The sequence below is a fragment of the Spea bombifrons genome, chromosome 4 (assembly GCF_027358695.1).
Source record: "Spea bombifrons isolate aSpeBom1 chromosome 4, aSpeBom1.2.pri, whole genome shotgun sequence".
NCBI classification, from domain to species: domain Eukaryota; kingdom Metazoa; phylum Chordata; class Amphibia; order Anura; family Pelobatidae; genus Spea; species Spea bombifrons.
In genome coordinates this window covers 58,816,817-58,837,744 of record NC_071090.1, presented here as the reverse complement: position 1 = coordinate 58,837,744, position 20,928 = coordinate 58,816,817, and the positions used below count along the sequence as shown (strand labels likewise).

Genomic DNA, 20,928 nt, shown 5'->3' with positions numbered 1-20,928 from the left:
GTTTTTAATATAACTTTGTACGGGTAGGGCCTATTTTCATATATTTAAATTTTTGTTTTTGTTTAAGCTTCTTTTAAATGAAAGGTGTTTTTTCCACTTGTTCTGCTTAATTTAACATCAAGTTAAGCATATCATTCCTCGTCCTGTTGAGTGCTCAAACCCTTCATACAAATAATTATTTTGCCATGTAATGCTTTTCTCGTTAATCCTTTTTACTGGAAACCCTTTTCATACGACACAAAAACAGGCAGCAGATTGTTACCAGTGGAGCTAAAAAATAAAAAAAATAAAAAAACTTCTTTAAAGTTTGTGTGACAAAATGTTCACAGGAAAGAATAAAATGACACATCTGCCAGGGTTCCTTTGCTTAGCATCCTCTAGAGTGCAATTAATGCTTTGTCTATGTGGAACAGCACCTTTAACTTGCTCACTCGTAAAACAAAGAGCCCTTTGTAAAGGTTAAACATTGTTATTGACTTAGGTAAGCAGGGTAGCTTGTTTTTTAAAATAAGTGTATCTTGACTATACTATTAATCTGGTTTACATTACAAAATTGAACTAGTGCTTCAGTTTTATCAGCTTTGCATTTAGTGTTCAGCAAGGCATTTGTGGTTTATATATGTACTGACTAAATAAATATACAAGGTAGATGTGGAATTTCTGGATCCCAGCCTAACTTTTGCCCTAAAACCCAGACAGGAGGGACAGACCCAAGTTTAGAATAGATAAGACCCATGACGCCTTAAGGGAGGATTAGGAAAAACCTACTAGAGTAAATAACTGTAGTTCAAGTATATGGCTGAATTAGAAAAGAACACCCTACAAAAAGTACACAATAATGGAAGAAATTTACAGAACATGAAGCCACATATCATTAATAAAAGCATGAATTCATACATTTAGTCTCCCTTTTCCAAGCAAGAAGGCTACTTGTGCCCAACACATACACTTAATGCTGTCAGGCTTCCTAGGAACTCAGTAAGCTCATTCATAAGAAACCACTGATTTAACACGTTCTGAAAAATGATTAAAACATTTTTTTTGTTAGAACACAGTAAGAAAAGATTGTTTCAGTCTTAATATTTTAAGTCTTAAGTCAAAAAAAAAAAAAAAATCCCTGCATGGACTAAAATAAATGTTTTTTTCCATTCCACACAGTACTCGAAATGTGCATCAAATGTTTACTATTTGGGTCACCAATCTGTTTGCTAAGCCCTGCAAGTATACACAGTTTAATTTGATAGTTTTTCCACCTGCTGATTGCATCAAAATCAGTTCCTGTAAAAATGCTGATTTTACCAATTAAATATGTTCATAAACAATAAGCCCTGATGGGGAATCCATCTGTACGCTTCTGATTTTATATATCAAGAGCAACAGAATAAGGAAGGGAACAAAGTCAAACACTAGCACGTTGTTTAATTGAACTCCACTGCATATACATACTGAACTATTAACAAAAATTTGGAGCCCTCTCTCATATGTAAAGAAGCAAGAGAAGTGTTCAATCAGTTAGACGATTTAAGACAAAAATATGCCCCATTCTGAGAGGCTATAAGTTGAAATATATGCTATATTTTCACTTATATGTCCATTTATGGCAGATCCACACTTGTTACTGCAAAACTTATAAAATATCATTGCTTATGATAAAGTGATGTTTTAAATGTTACTGTGCGTAGAATATTTTGTACAAATTAATATACAAATGTACATAGCAGAGGTTTTTCAATATCTGCTGTTTGTAAATAGAAATCATTTGTAAATATAACACATAGAACAATTAAAGGAGTAAATCTTGTGCTAGAAATTGTTACAATTGACTTTCAGGTTTAATTGATCTTTCTATGATTGATGTAATTGTGTGAGTGGTTTTAACCCTTTGAGTGCCATGGGGATGTTCAAGGTATAACAGAACAATGCATATCTTACAACCCCCCCAGCAACTACAGGGTTAAGCATACCGTCCCCCCTCTAGTACTCTACATGAATTCAGGACAGTGTGGTCATTTAAACATATTTTGGCACTGAGATAATGTCTGTTTCTGTAATTGTGCTATATCTACATAACATGGAGTTTACTACATCCAAATGTGCATGCAAATAGTGTATGATGTATATTCTATTTAAGGACAAGTAAGCAAAGGCTTATTCCATTCAAATGTCTCAAACCACCGAATCAGGAATTTTAGTCAGTGTGGAAAATAAAAAGACAAAATATATAAGTAAACAGGACTGCTGTTCTGATGCAAAGTTAGTTACTCACGGACTGATACCTAATCGTATAAAATAAATACATGATTATTGCAAAGCTGTCTGGAACTTGGTGTTCTTTGGGGTTTATCAAACATTTAACAATTATTTTACAGTATGTATGAATAAAGTATTAAAATGAATGTGGTGGCAGGTTCGAGTTAAACTCGTGGTCTGATTACGTGCAACAACACAACACTTCATAATGACACTTATGCCATTTATGTGTATGTGAAAACCAGCGTGAAGAAAATCCATTCCAAACCGGTCATTTTTTTTTTTGCAAACCCATCTGATATAAACTTTCTGGCACACCACTAAATTTAAGTTTATACGCACCATTTGACGGCAGCTGATCTTATAGAGCCAGTACTAATTATTTATGTACCACATAGGGAGATGTGATTTCAAGCTTGCCACTTTGCTATATTTGCCCGGTGTCTTTCTGATGGGGGGAGGTCTCAACTGCTGCATTGAGTTGCCTCCGGTTCTTAAGATGGTGTTCTGGTGTCCTTTGTAACGCCACTCCAGGAAAAATCACTACTGTCCCAAACCTTCTCCATTTGTTGATATGACTCTGAACGTGATCAAGTGATGTCCCTGTGCTTTAGAAAAGGCTATCTCTAAACATACCAATATGCATAAAACATTCTCCCAGATGTTTTCAGGAAGTCCCTTTGAATGTGGCAAGAAGTGGTTTTGGAACTTTGCAAATAGACCCCATTGTCATTCCAACTTTATATCTATGTAACTGTTTATATCCAGACTTCAGAAACAATGTATCAGTCAGAGAAAAAGTTATACAGTGCCCACCACTAATATTGGCACCATTGGTAAATTGAGCAAGGAAGGCTGAGAAAAATTGTCTTTATTGTTTAACCTCTTGATCTTTTCTTCAAACAATACACAAAAATACTGTGATTTCATGGATATCAAACACTTACAAACACAATACAGGTTTATCAAAAATGTTTTAAATATATCCATGACAGCAGAGTATGTTTGTGTATCAAGATCAAGAGGTTAAGACATTTTTCACAGCTGTCTTTGCTCATACAGTATCTCACAAAAGTGAGTACACCCCTCACATTTTTGTAAATATTTTATTATATCTTTTCTAGGGCTGCAACTAATGATTATTTTAATAATTGATTAGTTGGCCGATTATTTTTTCGATTAAACGATTAATCGGATAAAAAAAACAATATGCAAATTTTTCGTTTATTTAAAATAATTTAATGAACTGGATGTTAAAAAACAACTTAAAATTTACATTAACATTCTTATTTTGTTATGATGTAATAAAAAACTATTTTCAAAGTACAAGAACCCAAACACAATATTTATGAAACAAAATAACCCCAAACATTCTGAAAAGAGGTGGACTATTACTGTTCAAGAAACTTTGCATTACAATGCAAAAATGTTAACATGTCCACATGCTCAGGGCTGAGGCTGGCTCTCTTTTTACAAGCAATGTTGCCTGCAGCAGAGAAGAGGCGCTCTGATGGGGTGGAGGTGCCTGGGATGCACAAGTAGGATTTTGCCAGTTTTGCCAAGGTAGGATATTTCTCTTGGTTGGTGTTCCACCAATTCAAAGGGTTTCTCTCCTTGGCAAGGAGCCTCTCTGCAAAATAAGCCTGGACCTCATTTCGTACTTGAGTATGAATATCCTCCTCCTCAAGTTTCCCCTCTCTAGTCTCCTCTTCACTGCTGCCCCCAGACTGAAGGAGTGAGTCAAGTAGAGAAGCAGCAGATGTTGAGGGCACGTCAACTGTCGTTACAGCAAGCGCCTCCGTCTGCACTTTTGCCTGTACACTTATAATTTGCTCTGGTGTTAAAAACCTCAGCCTCCTAAATCGTGGATCCAGGGCAGAGGAAACAACAACAGTGTTTGGGATGTTTTCAAAAAGGATCCCCTTCCATCTGCTTTGAAGCTGGTCTGTTACTGTGGCTTGGAAGCTCTTCAGCGGAGATGATTCAAAACAGGCAACCTCATTGGACCTTAACAGCCCATTCACAAGTGCAGGCATGGAAGATACAGTTACATATTCTTGGCCACTCATGAATACAGTGGCGCATTCAAAAGGCTTAAGAGCGGTGGAAAGTTCTTCAAGAAGATTCCACTGTTCTGGCTTTAACTCCAAATAATGCTTGCCCCTTTGAGTAACAGATGGGTCAGACAGAGTGGCAGTTACGGGCCACCTTTGTTCAATTAGTCTGTCGACCATATAGTAAGTGCTATTCCATCTAGTGGTTACATCCTGAAGAAGTTTGTGCTCTGGTGTACCCATCTGCTTCTGCTTCTCCTTCAACCTACTGCTGGCTAGCTCACTTTTTTTAAAATGCTCAACTAGTCCTCTTGCAGCACTAACAGCTCTCTGAATTCCAGAGTGCTTTAATGAAGCATTGATCACCAGCTGTAATGTGTGGCCAGTGCAGTGAATACTGGCCCACCCATGCTTGTGCTCTAGGATTTTTACAGCAGCCACAATATTTGCACCACTGTCATGTACAATGGCAATTATTTTTTTATGTGGAATCTCAAACTTTGCGGCGACCTCCTCTATCCGTTCTGCGATGTTTGCGGCTGTATGTCTGTCTTCAAGAGGCATTGTAGTGAGACAGAGAGAAGACAGCTTCCAGTCATGTAGTGGCATGTAATGCCAAGGTAAGCCTCAGTAGCTACACTTGTCCAAATGTCTGCTGTAAAAGCAATTCTGCAGTCATTAGCGCTGATGGCATGCTTCACATTCTGAAATGCCTCTTGGTACTTCCTCTCCACTAGTTTGGTGAAATTAGTTCTTGAGGGAAGAGTATATCCGGGGTTTAGTACACTGACCATGATTTTGAATCCTTGGTCTTCAACCATGGATAGCGGCCGCATGTCAGTGACCAGCATTTTCAGAATGGAATCGGTTATAATTGTTGCTTGCTGTGGAGTGCACTGGGGATTTTGCTGCACAAATTCTGTCATGGTACGCTGTTTCTTTCGGAAAGTAAAAAAATATATATATTAATAGATTTATAGATTATGATTGGTAGTAGAATGCAGAAAAAGCTATTTCTCAATTTATCATTTGGGTTTAACGTACCGTCCTGATGTTTCACCTTCCTCCGTGAAGCCCACATGTTTCCTTTTCATGTGCTCGTTCATCACGGTCGTGCTTCCGTGCCACACAAGCTGCATTTTGCAAATTTTGCAGGTTACAACCTTCTTTGCAGCATTTAAAGTAAAATGCTCCCATGCCTTAGAGGACTTGGGTCGCACACTTTTTTCAGCGGTTGCCTTGCCAGAACCCTCAGCCATTTTTATTATTATGTGCAGTGTTCTTTGCAGCTAGAATACAAAAATAAGTTTGGTGTATTATTATTGCAGTGTAGTTTTCCCAGCACCCATATTTGCACTTGCCCCAGTGCTTTGCCCAAGCACTCTGGTCCCAGCACTTTGCCTTGCACCCACACTTCGCCCCAGCATCAGCACTTTGCACCTTGCCCCAGCACTTTGCCCCCAGCACTTTGCACTTTGCCCCAGCCCTGGTACTTTGCACCTAGCCCTGGCACTTTGCACCCAGCACTTTGCACCCAGCACTTTGCACTGTGCCCCAGCACTTTGCACTGTGCCCCTGCACCTAGTCTCCAACTCTGCCCTGCACCCAGCCCTGCCCCCACATTCTGCCCTGCCCCCACACTCACACCCTGCCCCCACACTCTGCCCTGCACCCAGCCCTGCACCCACACTCACACCCTGCCCTGCATCCCCACCCCCACTCTGCCCTGCCCCCCAACCCCCACTCTGCCCTGCCCCCCAACCCCCACTCTGCCCTGCCCCCACACTCACACCCTGCATCCCCACCCCACTCCGCCCTGCACCCAGTCTCGCACCCTGCCCTGCCCCCCCACCCCCACTCTGCCCTGCCCCCCACCCAGCCCTGCACCCACACTCACACCCTGCCCTGCACCCACACTCACACCCTGCCCTGCATCCCCACCCCCACTCTGCCCTGCACCCAGTCTCCTACCCTGGCCTGCCCCCCCACCCCCACTCTGCCCTGTACCCACACTCACACCCTGCCCTGCATCCCCTGCCCCCCCACCCCTACCCCGCCGTGCACCGCCACTCTGCCGTGCACCCCCACTCTGCCGTGGACCCCCACCCCCACTCTGCCGTGCACCCCCACCCCCACTCTGCCGTGCACCCCCACCCCCACTCTGCCGTGCACCCCCACCTCCACTCTGCTGTGGACCCCCACCCCCACTCTGCTGTGGACCCCCACCTCCACTCTGCCGTGCTCCCACACTCCCACTCTGCAGTGCACCCACACATTCGCACAGAGCCACTCGCACATAGACATTCGCACATAGACATTCGCACAGAGCCACTCGCACAGAGCCACTCGCACATAGACATAAAGAATACTTACCTCCGCTACGGACTCATTCCACTTCCAACCTTCAAGTTTAAAACTTTATTGAACTCTTGATTGAAGCGCGTCACATCCGAGGTCGCGTAGCTAAAAGAAGGCGGAGACTGCAGAGCGTGTAGCAGAAGCGGGGAACGCTTGCGGAGTAGGTAAAAGAAGCCGAGTGCTCCAACAACGAATCGATCACTCGATCACTCGATTTCCGTTATCGATTCGTTGTTTCAGCCCTAATCTTTTCATGTGATAACACTGAAGAAATAACACTCTGCTACAATGTAAAGTAGTGAGTGTACAGCCTGTATAACAGTATAAATTTGCTGTCCCCTCATATACACATAACTCAACACACAACCATTAATGTCTAACACCTTGGCAACAAAAGTGAGTACACCCCTAAGTGGAAATGTCCAAATTGCGCCCTATTAGCCATTTCCCCTCCCCGGTGTCATGTGACTTGTTAGTGTTACAAGGTCTCAGGTGTGAATGGGGAGCAGGTGTGTTAAATTTGGTGTTATCGCTCTCACACTCTCTCATACTGGTCACTGGAAGTTCAACATGGCACCTCATGGCAAAGAACTGTTAGGATCTGAGAAAAAAAAAGAACTGTTGCTCTACATAAAGATGGGCTACAAAAGCCTAGGCTATAAGAAGATTGCCAAGACCCTGAAACTGGGCTGCAGCACGGTGAGCAAGACCATACAGCCGTTTCACAGGAACAGGCCTTGCCATGGTTGACCAAAGAAGTTGAGTGCACATGCTCAGCGTCATGCATGCATGAGTGCTGCTGGCACTGGGGAGCTACAGTTTATTGAGGGAACCATGAATGCCAGCATGTACTATGACATACTGAAGCAGTACTATGACATATGAGCATAACGATCCCAAACACACCTCCAAGTTGACCACTGGCTTGCTAAAGAAGCTGAAGGTGATGGACTGGCCAAGCATCTCTCCCGACCTAAACCCTATTGAGCATTTGTGGGGCATCCTCAAATGGAAGGTGGGGTAGCGCAAGGTCTCTAACATCCACCAGCTCTGTGATGTCGTCATGGAGGAGTGGAAGAGGACTCCAGTGGCAAACTGTGAAGCTCTGGTGAATTCCTTGCCCAAGAGGGTTAAGGTAGTGGTGGCCACACAAAATATTAACACTTTGGGCCGAATTCGGACATTTCCACTTAGGGGTGTATGCACTTTTGTTGCCAAGGTGTTAGATATGGTTGTGTGTTGTTCTTTTGAGAGGACAGCAAAATTACACTGTTATACAGGCTGTACACTCACTATTTTACATTGTAGCAGAGCGTCATTTCTTCAGTGTTACCACAGGAAAAGATATAATAAAATATTTACAAAAATGTGAGGGATGTACTTGTGACAAAAAAGACCAGATTAAAATGTTCATCCCATCTCCCTAAGCACTTTACTTGGCCTTGGAATCTATCTTTTGCAGAGGTGTATTTAACTCTTTACACATAATATTTACCTTGCATTGTACACAAGAGCCCCTTTAAGCTTTACTTACAGTGTTCTTTAATTCAACTAACAATTTAATTAGATTTTTTCTTCCTTCTTTCCGTTTCATCTAATCCATTTATCCAGTGGTAGTTGTATACACACTCTTTTAAGCTGTGATGGCAAAACTGTGCGTGCTTATATCTAAGTTTTGTTTGTATAGATTGTAGAGGAATATCTTATCTCTTAGTACACAAAAGTTCATATTTTTTGTTAGTGCATTTAATAAAGCTGGCAGAAACACCTTGACCCGCAATACATTTTGAATGCATGGGCAAGGCGGTAAATTACACATAACACGATATAAAGAATTCCAAAGTGTAGCTTTAGTCCCTGACTGCTGTAGAGCTATGTGGAGTGCAAAGTAGTCGGCTTAAAGAAAAGCAGAAGAGATGTGCAAGGGCATAATGAGAGATTAGAAAGAGGACAGGACAAGTAAAAGTAAAGTCCAGAGTTGCATGCATTCGCACATACATAATTGAGATGCGGTCACTCTGGTTTAAAAGTAACATAAATAAAACATTTAGAGGTGTAGTGCTATTGATATGTTATCATTATTTTTTAGTTTTTCCCCTAAATTTTGATCACAGTCGGCAAACTATTTTATCACTATTTGTGTGACTATTGATTTGTGGTAGGTAACACAAATATCTGCATCTAGATTGAAGGAAGGCTTTCTATATTCTATACATGCATTTGCAGCATTTTCGCTGTGTCCTTTCCCAATAGTAGTCACTCATTTACTTATTCATCCATCTTTTGTAATGGTGTTTGCTTGGTATGCGCGGATTTCTTGCTCTGTTTTGTGTACCTTTTTAATCCTACAAATTAACGAGGGTGCTGGGCTCCTGTGTGAACTCGGAAGTTCTTGTTACAAAGCAGCACAGTAGACACAGAGCTTTATGTGCTTGGAGGCGCTTTAACAGACATTTATGACAAAGTGTTTTCTATGCATGCCTTAAAGAATCCACAAGTTTCTCCAGAGTGAGTCCCCTGTTGCTGGAGAGCCCTATTAATGCGGCCCTGGTCTGGGTTCTTTTGTAACCTCCTGGATGAGTCGCTGAGGACTTTTGATAGGCTGGTCACTCCTGGGAAGTTTCAATGCTGTTTTATTAAAAAAAAAAGAAAAAGAAAAAAAAAAAAAAAAAAGGGTCTTACCGTGGTTCGCTGGTGCCCAGGAGCCTTAGAAAAATGACTTGGTAACCCTTTCTAAACTGATAGATGTCAAAGACTTTGTTTCTCATCTGTTTTTTAAATTTGTTTAGTTTGCGGCATCATGTGCTGCTTGTTGAGATGTTCTATTTAATTAATGTTTATATTCAACAGGGCTGGCAGTAATCATGCCTTGGTTATCTAGTTTAATTTATCAATTACATTTGGTTAATTGGTTGATTTAGTAACTAAAAGGGTAAGCTTGGATAGCTTTTCTTCATTATATTCATTTTTTTCTGGTTATCTTTGTCTAATATTAAAATTAGTTTGATGATCTGAAACATCTAGATGTAATAAATATGCAAAAAAAAAATAGAAGAAATCGGGAAGGCATCATCTCCTGAATACTATAATATGTAAGACTTGTGCTTTCGGATTCTTACCATTTGCAAATTTACATAATTTTGGTAAATTTGGTGATTCGTACGTACCCCCAAAAACAAGAGCAGACCCCCCCCACGAATCGAACGAAAATTAAGCAAAAATCTCAGAATTTTTGTCCAAAATGTGTGGGTCCACATTCACTCACACTCTTACATGTCCCTCTCTCACACTCTCATTTACATTCCATCTAACACACTCTAAATGTTTCCCTACCTTCTCTGCCGACCACTTCTTCTTCTGCATCTTCTTCCACATCTTCTATTTTCTCTCTTCCCTATTCTATCTTTAATTTTCAATCCTTAATCTGGTATTTTCTTTTTTCGTCCGCATCTCCGCAGATATAACCTGGCAACTTCAGCCAAAATGGCGTTGCTGTGATGACGTCCTCCTCAATCTTCCAGTAGGGGAAGAGGACGTCACCAAGAGCAGCAACCAAGGGCAAGATGACAGTTAGTCATAATGTTATGTGTATAATTATCTCTCATGAAAATCTTTATTAAACAATCATAAAAACAAAATGGTACTTGAAGTCGAAAATACTTTATTTTAAATAAGGTCAGATTTGTATGTAGATTTTCACGTTCTGTGTACTTTTTCATCAATCATAATATTTTGGAGTTTTTTTTCTAAGCTCTTTCAAAAATAAAACATTCAAGTTCTCAGTTACCAAGTCATGATATTATGCATTTACAGTATTCCTTGAGTATCAGTTATAACATGCTTTCTTTCACTTATTTTTCTCTTCTTTCTTTCTTTCTTTCTCTTTTTATGTTCTTTCTTTTCAGTCCCGTTTTATGATCTTTTAACTAACGTATCAATATTAGAACAGGTCACTGTTGCAAAGATTTTGATTGCATGTGAGCTGTGTTATACAGCAAGATGTGTGTGACGACATTGCTATTCTACACTCCCTAAGGTCAAATATTACCTTTATGAAAATGCAATGATGTCTGTCAGCTTTTCTGAAAAGCAACTGCTTTATCAACCTGACATGACCATGCTGAAAGTCAGCATTGCTTTTAAGTAATATGAGTTTTTTTTTCTTATTCATTATTCGAAAAGAAATGCCATTGTCAATAATGAAACATTACATATGTCAAGATAGAGAGTATCTTCCTATGTCTACCGCACCTTATTTCTCTGTGTACCATTGCAATCACAAATGTTTTGTACATTGATGCCCTATTTAGACACATAATAGAAAAATAATGTTACATTAAACATTTGACCGAACTTTTTCTTTTTTTTTTATCGTAAAGTATCACCTAACCTTGCTAAATTTTATTTTATTTCAACTGACAATAAATTTTCAGAAAGTCTATCCAAATTTTATAGTGACTTCTTGTATCTGTCCCGCAAAAGACAATGTCAGCTTGCATATTTCATGAGCTCCAGATCGAGGGCATCATAAAGATGCAGATATCAGGCTCAGGGCAATATAATATAAAGTAATGAAGCAATGAATCTTCAAGAAGCCAGGGATAAAATGTACTTTAATATAAAGAAACATCACACAGAGTCAGCCATTAAAATACTGATTTTTATATGTCATCAAAAATATGATCAGTATGTGTTTTCATCTCCTATGATTATATTATACAGCTAAGAAAACAGCACTACTGCAATGATCATAATTTAATCTATGCAGTTTTTTGCATTCTTTATTCAAACAGTGTGCAATAGGACCTTGAATGTATCATCGGGGGTATGTGCTCTATAATAATGTAGTTTTCAATTTATATGAAGCATCTACAGGAATAGTATAAGACCAGAGGAAATAGAATGATTAAATTTCAAATTTGTTTTGCCCCATAATTGCTCTTTCCAATTGTAACGGATCTCCAACTGGGTATATCTGCTAAAGTTGGCTTCTTCTGCTACTTCGACCATTAAACCTCTCGCTTATTATTGACCGTTGTCAGAATATCGACCACTAACGCCTTCCCCGCAAGGCACGTCAGCTGAGACTAGATGCTTGAGGTATTTAAACAGTACAAGGAGATAATTTACATACAACATTCACAGCAAAACACACATTGTTCTAAATCAGGGCCTTTTGCACACTGATCAGTAGAAGGTCGCTATTGTAGTCTGTGGGGGAGATGGGAAACGTGCGGTTGAAACCAGTTAAAAACAGATGGATATCAGTTTATGTGGAGAGTAGCACACCCCACATAAAACACCCTCCCAGAATGCAGAATCTCAAATCTTTATCCAAGCTCCACAGTCTTTTAGAGTCTCTAGTAAACATGACACTGTACCGGGGAAGAAGTAGTCCCGACAAACCCCTTGCACTCACCCCCCCAAAAAAGGGGAGAGGCTGGCCCCCAGGCCCCTCCAGGAACCCAGGGCACAGAGCATTCCTTGACAGCAATTAGTTACATTTATTTAATATCTGGGATGATATTCAACAGACCAAGAGTCCATTAGCAGTAGAACCTGTATATAATACAAAATACTCCAATAAATGTATTTCTAAGACCCAAGATGATAATTGATACTGCACATGTTTTCATCTGGTCATAACTGCTTCTGGATCTGCATGCCACTAAATTGAATTTAATTTGGTTTTCATTTGACTTTCATTTTCATGTGGGGATATACCTAATGTCTTGGCTACAATGTATACATGTACAAACATATATTTCTTCATAGCTCTTTTGAGAACGGTCATTTGGAGTCTTCAAAATGGTTAGGGTTGGCTGCCTTACATGTGATTCCATTCCTATGATTCTAGCTTCTGCTCCATATACCTCAACTTACAGTCAAAAGCACAGGAAAATGGGGGTTGGCATGTGATGGAGGATGTACTGTTAGTACTTTGGAGTCTTTAATATAATTTGTTTAAGAAGCCATTGCTGCACCAGCACTTAGTCCACTGGTGTAACGGGGGGGCCCACATTGCAGGGGGCCCCATCGAACCCACACCAAGCTGGGCATACCACACTTTCTTAATTATAGCACACTAAGTTTGAGTATGACATCATTTGCATGACTAGGAGAAAACCCCCCACATCATTTCAGACACAGCTTTACAGCAGACACCACAATTCACATGTACCACCAAGTTATTCCACTGAGAAACCTGACACATATTGCACTACAGGCCCATTATCATATGCATACACTTGTCATAACACACACATTTCCATAGTCATCTGCCATTAAAAAATCCTGTTCATAAAGGCAAGGGAACCTCCTTTCACTGCTTATGGATTTTGTATATTTCAGCAGATACCTTTAGCAGAACTCTACTGAGGGGGCATGGGAACATAATTGGGACTGAACTTCCTGAGGTCTACTCACAGCATGTGTTTTTTTTATGAACCGGCTGATATTCATCTTGCGGCTCGGAAGAATGTGAGATTTCTAAAGCCACATTAGATCATAGTCTGCTTGATGAATTTAATCAGATGATTTACATAATATTTCCCTGGGGTCAGATGGGTTCTACATACCCGGCTGGTACACAGGATATCAGACTGTTTAACATGTTTGTAGTCAGTGAGAAAGTCCATACTCATGTTTGGGCATTCTCTGCCAGTAGTGTCAACACTAAAGAGATGAAGAAGAGATTGTAGAGGGTCTGTCCAAATACTGCTAGGATCTCTGTGACCCCCTCATCCTGCCAGCTGACACAGAAGAGGCTACTGTGCTGCAGCAGATCCTCCTTTATACTTCAACTATGTTTTCCACGCATGCACACAGTGGTCTGTATAGACCCCCTGTCCACAACATCTACCTGAGACAATGCTGAAGCTGACAGGAGATGAGTATATCACATGCAGGGAGATTTCATTCATGGCATTTAGCTGATGAGTGTGGAAAAAAGCAAATGCATATTGGGAAACTCTGCAGAATCCCACTATGCGTTTGCAAAACAGGCAACATGAAAATTTAAAGGGGCCGCACGGGTACTATGTGGATATTGATGGCTAGAGTGTCTCTAAATGGAGATTAAGGTTAAATTCAGGTATCCACAACCCAAAAATTATGACTACTACATGAACCTTCCTTTCTTAGAAGAGTTGTTTTTCTTTAGTGTACCTGTATACAAGTATACAAGTAACTGAATGTGTAATGATATATAAATCAAAATGACTATACTCTTGTTGTGATAGGTCATTCAGCATTTCAAGAAAACCATCTGTATAGGATAACATTTGCCACTAGATGGTATCTTGAAAGGGCCAGATTGATTTCATAACTTTTTTATAGCCCATCTGCCACCTAGTTATACTTTTGTATGATGTTGTAACATATGCTTGTGAGGTTAGACTTTTTAGTGGATCACACTTAGGCACCTAAATAAAATGACAAACATTTTGGAGATTCTTTAAAATTATGTTCCATATAAAACTTTTACATCATCTTGTACCTTTTTAGAGCATACGAAAAGAAAACACTACTATAGTCACCTTTGATAGGTCGCATTTGTCATTTCGGTTCATTGTGTAATGTAGCTTGAACTTGGAATTAAGTTTAATGGGATCTATATTGTAATTGTACAAATTAAGTTGATACTATATTTTGTACCATTTTACTGTAGCATTTTATAATAATATCAACCTGCATATCACTTGTGACACATAGGCTGGAGGTGCATGATACATTTGTTCTGACATGAGTCTTAGAGTCTAAAATATTACAATGTCACAAAAATCAGAATTAATTACTCTCAGCCTGAAATTTCTTTTTTTTTAACAATTTAAGCTAATTTCAAAAACTTGGTGCCATTAATGAGGGGGCATTCAATCCCGAGCTGCCTTAAGCAAAATCTGAAAAAGAATGTAGTTATTTAAAATGTGGGATGTTCTAATATGCTCATGTGGTATGGCTACATTATGCTCTGAAAAATACCCCTCGTCTTGTAATCGAGGTAGTCTCCTAATCAGACTTCAAATGACTTGTGAGATTGTGAACCCCAGGGAGATGATTAGCATGGCATCTGAGTACCGCTGCTATGCTAATCATTTCCCTGGGGTTCACAATCTCACAGACTATAAGACTAAGATCCAGGTCCCCCGCAGCGCTGCAGGGGACCTGGATCCTTCTGTCTGGTAACCTCAGCTGCTGCCGGCACTTACACCGGGCGTTTATCACCGAGCGCCGGTGAAAGTGCCGGCAGCAGCCGAGGTTGCATACGTGCGTACCTTCCTACTGCCGGTATAGCCCGCCCCGCTGCGGGGAAGCAGAGCCGGTTGGGGAGATTGCTCCAGAAGCAGTACCGGGACCATACTGTGCCGTCCCAAAGCGGATCCGGTAGACCTCTTCAATTTTCTGGAGGAGGCGGGGCCTAGCGGGGGGTCACACAGTGTCATTGCATAATAAGTGGGTATATTAGTGTCTGGGTGTGTAAGTGTCCCCCTATATGCCACTCTATCCCATGATATGCCTTTTAACCCCCTATATGCCAGAGTGGCATATAGGGGTATAAGGCATTTCTGGAGGCAGAGTGGCATATAGGGGGTTAAAAGGCATAACATGGGGCAGAGTGGCATATAGGAGGGTATAAGGCATGTCTGGGGGCAGATGTGCATAACTGGGGGCAGATGAGCATAACTGGGGGCAGGTTGGTAAATAATAGGAAATAAAAAAAAAATAGATTACATGAATTAATATTTACTAGTAAAACTTTTTTCCTCTAGGGTCATCTTATAATCAGGGTTTTTCTTTTTTTCCTAGATAAATATTCAGATTTTGGGGGGTCATCTTATAATCGGAGTCGTCTTATAATCGAGCAAATACGGTACTTGTTTCTTGTGATCTATCAAGGTTTATTGAGTTTGCCAAGGATCTTGTGAATTGCTTGCAAATAAAGGATATTTTCTTAACTCTTCTGGGTGATGGACAAATGGCAACTCCACCATCTCAGCTTTTCTAAATTCAAATTGACTCTGCATAGAAAACATATGATTAAGGTTCCTTACACAGGATGGAACCTTTAAATAGTTATAACTGGGCAATACATGCCAAATTTATCCCATAAATAATAATCTGTCGCAAAAGGAAATTAATAAAAAAGAATGAGTAGTTCAGGGGGTAGAAGCACTTATTTAGTCAGTAGTCAGCACCAGGGCCATAGGAAGGGTGAGGCGAGAGAGGCACTCACCTCGGGCGCAGCTGCGAGGAGTCATACAGCTGCGCGATCAGCAGCTGAAGCCTACAGGACTGGTTAGGGAGATCATGGATCTCTCTAACCAGCTCAACAGGGGCCAGCAATGCGATTCACCACGAAGCCCCTAAAAACAGTAATGTATCTATAGGGGAGGGGGCGAGCAGAGAGTTCACCTCCCCTGGGCCAGTCATCAGGGGACTGCAGAGGCAGCTGCCCGATTGTGCTCTCCCAACCAGCCCTGCTCATCAGGCGCCCCCATGGGCAGTACGCACCCAGGCACCATCAGCGCTGGTCTGGGGTGCGTGTTTGTAAGCTGGTGTGTGTGTTTGTAAGCTGGTGTGTGTGTAGGGGCAGTGTGTGTGTATGGGCAGTGTATGTGTATGGGCAGTGTATGTATAAGAGGAGTGTAGGTATTTGTGTGTTTGTAAGCTGGTGTGTGTATGTGTAAAGGCAGGGGAGTGTCAGGGCAGTGTATGTTTGTGTTTATGGGCATGTGTGTAAAGGCAGTGTGTATGGGCAGGTGTGTGTAAGGGCAGTGTATGTGTATATGCATGTTAATGGACAGGTGTGTGTAAGGGCAGCATGCATGTGTGTTTATGGGCAGGTGTGTGTAAGGGCAGTGTAAATAAAATAACCTCTGTAAAAATAAAATAGCTGGGGGCACAATTTTCCATTCTTGCCTTGGGCGCAAAAGGAGCTAGCTATGGCTCTGGTCAGCACCAGCGTATTAGAAGGAGACCAACAGTAGCAGAAAACAAAGCTGTAGTCTACTTGGTTGTAGTGCAAGGACTTAGCACCTAAGTCATGGTGCAGCAGTTTAAATAGCCTGTTAATTGGCGATATAGAGAAACAATGGGCTTTAGGTGTGCATCTGGAACAAGGATCTTGCAGCCTCATGACCCTAAAGCTGGTCACACACAGCAGCAAGTATCTGAACTCAGACAGACTTGTCCTGGATGAGTGTGGCAGGGAGTTACTGTAAAAGTGTAAAGATCTATTTCTGTAGCAATAGATCTTTACATTTACATTCCAGCCTGATGGAAAGTAGCAATTTAACAACTGCTACGAGCAGGGTTGGTCAGGAGCAGATCAAGGCCAGGGAAGGGCCCTGAGGAAACACTGTTACAAGGGGCCCCCTCCAGTAAAAAGGTGAGGTTACTGAAGACAGTTTAATGTTAACGGTAATAAACGATGGTAAGACTGGGCACAGCAACAGAATGCAGAATTACAAGAAATTGTAAGACAATGAGTGACCAGATGTTCTGTCCAAGCTCTTTTGAAGAAGCACAAAGAAAAGGGACAATGATAAGGACTATAGGTGCAATGATTAGCCAACAAAACGTAGTGCAGCAGATGAAAGGAACATCATGTTTACTTCCTTGCATCATGGAAATCAGAAAAGATGTCCAGCAGTGCCATCAGCTCAGCATCGGCAGAAAACAGTGAGACCCTGGCACACCCATCTACTGTCTGGAGAAGTCTAGTCAGAATTGGTCTTCAAAGAACCATACATCCAACAGAGAAAGGCCAAGTGTCTCAACTATTTAGGAAAACATTTAGGAACTGAGGGTTTGCAGGCAATACAGAAGCATGGAGGAGGTTCTTTGCAAGTTTGGGCTGCATTTCTGCAAATGGTGGTGAGGATTTGGTTAGAATTAATGGTCTCCTCAATGTTGAGAAGTATAGGCAGATACTTATCCACCATTGGCCTAGCCCAACCCCTGAAAAACAGCCCCATACCATTATCCCTCCACTAGCAAACTTTACAATTGGCATATGCAGTCAGGGAGGTAATGTTTTCCTGGCATTCATCAAACCCTGACTTGCCCATCAGACTGCCAAACAGAGAAGCATGATTCATCACTCCATAGAAAGTGTTTCCACTGCTCCAGAGTCCAGAGTTCCAAAGCTTGGAATTGTATTTGTTGATGCAAGGCTTGCATGCAGCTGCTCGACCATGGAAACCCACTTCACCGTTTGTGTTTTTGAGTGACTTCTATGCGTCTCAGCCTTTGGTGACCCTGCTCTGTGACTTTACGTGGTTTTCTTCTTCCTGACTGAGGTTCTGCTGTACCTAAACACTTCCACTTTCCAATAATACCACTTACATTAGATTGGGGAATATGTAGCATTGATGAAATTTCAGGAACTGACTTAATGCAAAGTTGGCATCCTACCACAGTACCACGCTTAAATTCTCTTCATAATGACTTATTTTATACAAATGTTTGTAAATGCAGACTGCATGGATCCCAGCTCCTAACTCCAGACTACAGGTTGATGGCTGTGACTACAGGTTGATGGCTGGTAGATCCTCACATAGGAACCAAGATTACTGACTTTTCCTTGCAAGCAGAGAACCATGCAGCTCCAACATACTGACTGCAACATGTGACTTAAAAAGGGTGATTATGTCACATCATTGATCCCCATAATGGAGTCTCCCTGTGTCTCTACAAATATACCTGTAGCAGGAGAGAGCTCCATGCATCAAGAGGGTCCCCATATGTGCTCCCACATTGCTCAGCACAAGAAGTACTGTAGGCATGCTCTGTAGTGCAGACACATGCATCAACTACACTGCAATAAAATGGGGCACTGGGGCAATGGTCCCATTTGCCCCATTGGTAATCGACCTCTGGGTCTGGTCATAGTGCCTTGAAAGTCAGGGATCTCCCTTGGGTATCTATAGAAGAAGGCTACCAACACCTCATAGACTGTTCCCAGTTTGTAGAGGTCAATCTGATACTTGACAGGGGTGCAGTTAAAGCATCCACAATACATGGGACATACACGTTAGATCTATGCCTATACTGCATTGCAAACACATACAAAAAAAAAAGAGTGTACTGGTGTGGGGTGGCAAAGCTGCTTCCAGCCTGTTAGTATTTGGTTTAGGACTGTTCGTGAGTTGGACATTTTTACTACTCCTTGATTTATTTCTGTGATATTTAATATGCTTTCTGGCTGTTATTTACTGACTTTGATAAGGTAACTTTTTGCTTTGATCTTCGTGAAGCAGCAGGCTAAATGTACAGACCTAGGTTATAATGTCTAAGAGACGAACTAGGACAGAGCATATTATTTTCACGTTACTCAAATTACAGATATTGTAGAAATCTAAGTGAAAAATCATTGTGTCATTTTAAAATACTTGTCAACACTGCACATTAAGTGGTTTGACACTGGGGCAAAAAAGGCTGCAATTACATTGAAATATCACTTGAGGTCTATGCAACTCATGTAATGTGCATCATTTGCAGTCACTGTGCAGTTCATGCTATAGGTTCATTGTATATGTCGTATTCATGGCTCTTTTAAGATAACCCACTGTAATATGCCACAGAATTATTAAATTAAAGGTCATCTTTAGTTGTATTCCCTATGGCAGACACAAATTAAAGTAGGAATGTGGTCTGTTTTTGAGGTAAGTATCAAAAATATTATTCACTGAGTTTTATAGTGTGTTATGTTCTGCGGTGATGTACGACAGGTAAACAGTGCATAACAAGTATTGCATAACATAACAATTTCCAATTATAGAAACAAAAGGTAAGCAGTGTCCTGCTCAAACAAGCAGCACATTGTATAAAGTGTTCCTGAATGGCTAGTGCATTGTGTTTTCTTCTTATTTTGTATTATTTTAAGTAGGGTGTTTTTGACATCAAAGTTGATCTGAAAGTCAGACAAAATCCTTCTGGATCTATCCATTTCAGTCAAATTTTCTATCGCTAATTGCGCTGTTTACTTTAGCCATACATGACGATGACATAACACATTTTACCATTTCTCTTAGGAATGGATCAGCCACATTAGTGCATGTATTGTCCAAAGGCAGAAGAGGGACTAGGAAACGTAGTGAGTTTAATGAGGATGGGAGGAAGGGTGTTAAGATTTTTAGAAGGGCCAAAAGCAGAGCGAAAGACAGGTAGGCCAGGGAATGGCATTCCAGAGGATAGGGGCAGCCCTTGAGAAAGCTTGCAAGCATGCATGAGAGAATTAGAAATCAGAGCACAGGACAGACAAAGGTCAAATCAGCTGAGAGAGTGTGTTTAGAGAGGAGTGAGGAGATGTAGGTAGGGGAACTGCCATGAAGAGCTTTCAAAGCTAGAGTCAGGATTTGGAATCCTGAAGCGCACAGGCAGCCAGTGAAGAGACTGACAGAGGAGATGGGTGTTAGTAAAGCTATAGGTGAGTAAAATAAGTCTGGCAGCAGCATTCATGATGGATTGTAAAAGGGCCAGATGGGTATAAGAGAGACCAGTTAAGACAGAGTTACAATAATCAAGACGGGAGATAACGAGGACATGAACAAACTCCTTAGTAGGAGCTTGTGTTAGGAAGGGAAGAATGTGGACAATGCTTTTAAGATAGACACAACAGTTTTTTGAAACAGAATGGATGTGCAGGGTAAATGAAAGGTCAAGGATGACATAAAGACAGCAAGCATGAGGGGGCAGGGAGATGATTGTACCATTGACAAGGAAGGAAGGTTACCATTGTAGGGAGGGAACATACGAAGTTTAGGAGATAGAGTTTTATGGATCATGCAGCCATCCATGTAGAAACAGAGGCAAGAGAGATGATAGGTAGATCTTGGTGTCATCAGCATAATATAAAAAAAAATATATTGTTATTTTTATATATTTTTTTGGTGAAAATAAAATGGAGTTCAGATAGAAGTAAATCAGACTTGTTTAAAAAAATATATAAAATAATATGATAACCTTCTGTCACGCACAGCGTAAGGTAGAACCTGTAATCAGGTAGAACAGCGTGTGCAAGTCCAATAGACAGAACACCAGAGTCCAGTACAGAATAGCCAATGAGCAAGCCAGGGTCAGGAAGCCAGAAGTCAGGATCGTTGCAGGGTAAGCCGAGGTCAGGAAGCCAGAAGTCAGGATAGTCGTGAGGTAAGCCGGAGTCAGATGCCAGGAATCGGTAACAGGAACAAGCCGGGTCGGTAACGGGAAATCAACAGGAACGCGTACTGAGATGACACTATACAAGATAGGTACAACCATCAGA

At 41.0% G+C, this 20,928-nt stretch overlaps 1 protein-coding gene across 1 annotated transcript; it reads right to left on the bottom strand.

The window, feature by feature from the left end:
* Window positions 1-4,819: 4,819 nt before the first annotated feature.
* Window positions 4,820-5,652, bottom strand: LOC128491375 (E3 SUMO-protein ligase ZBED1-like). The gene is made up of 2 exons (XM_053463698.1): window positions 5,345-5,652; window positions 4,820-5,242 (listed from the first exon to the last, which is right to left on the bottom strand). Exons 1-2 carry the CDS (start codon window positions 5,561-5,563, stop codon window positions 4,820-4,822), a joined length of 642 nt encoding a protein of 213 aa, XP_053319673.1. The 5' UTR covers window positions 5,564-5,652.
* Between the last annotated feature and the right edge of the window lie 15,276 nt (window positions 5,653-20,928).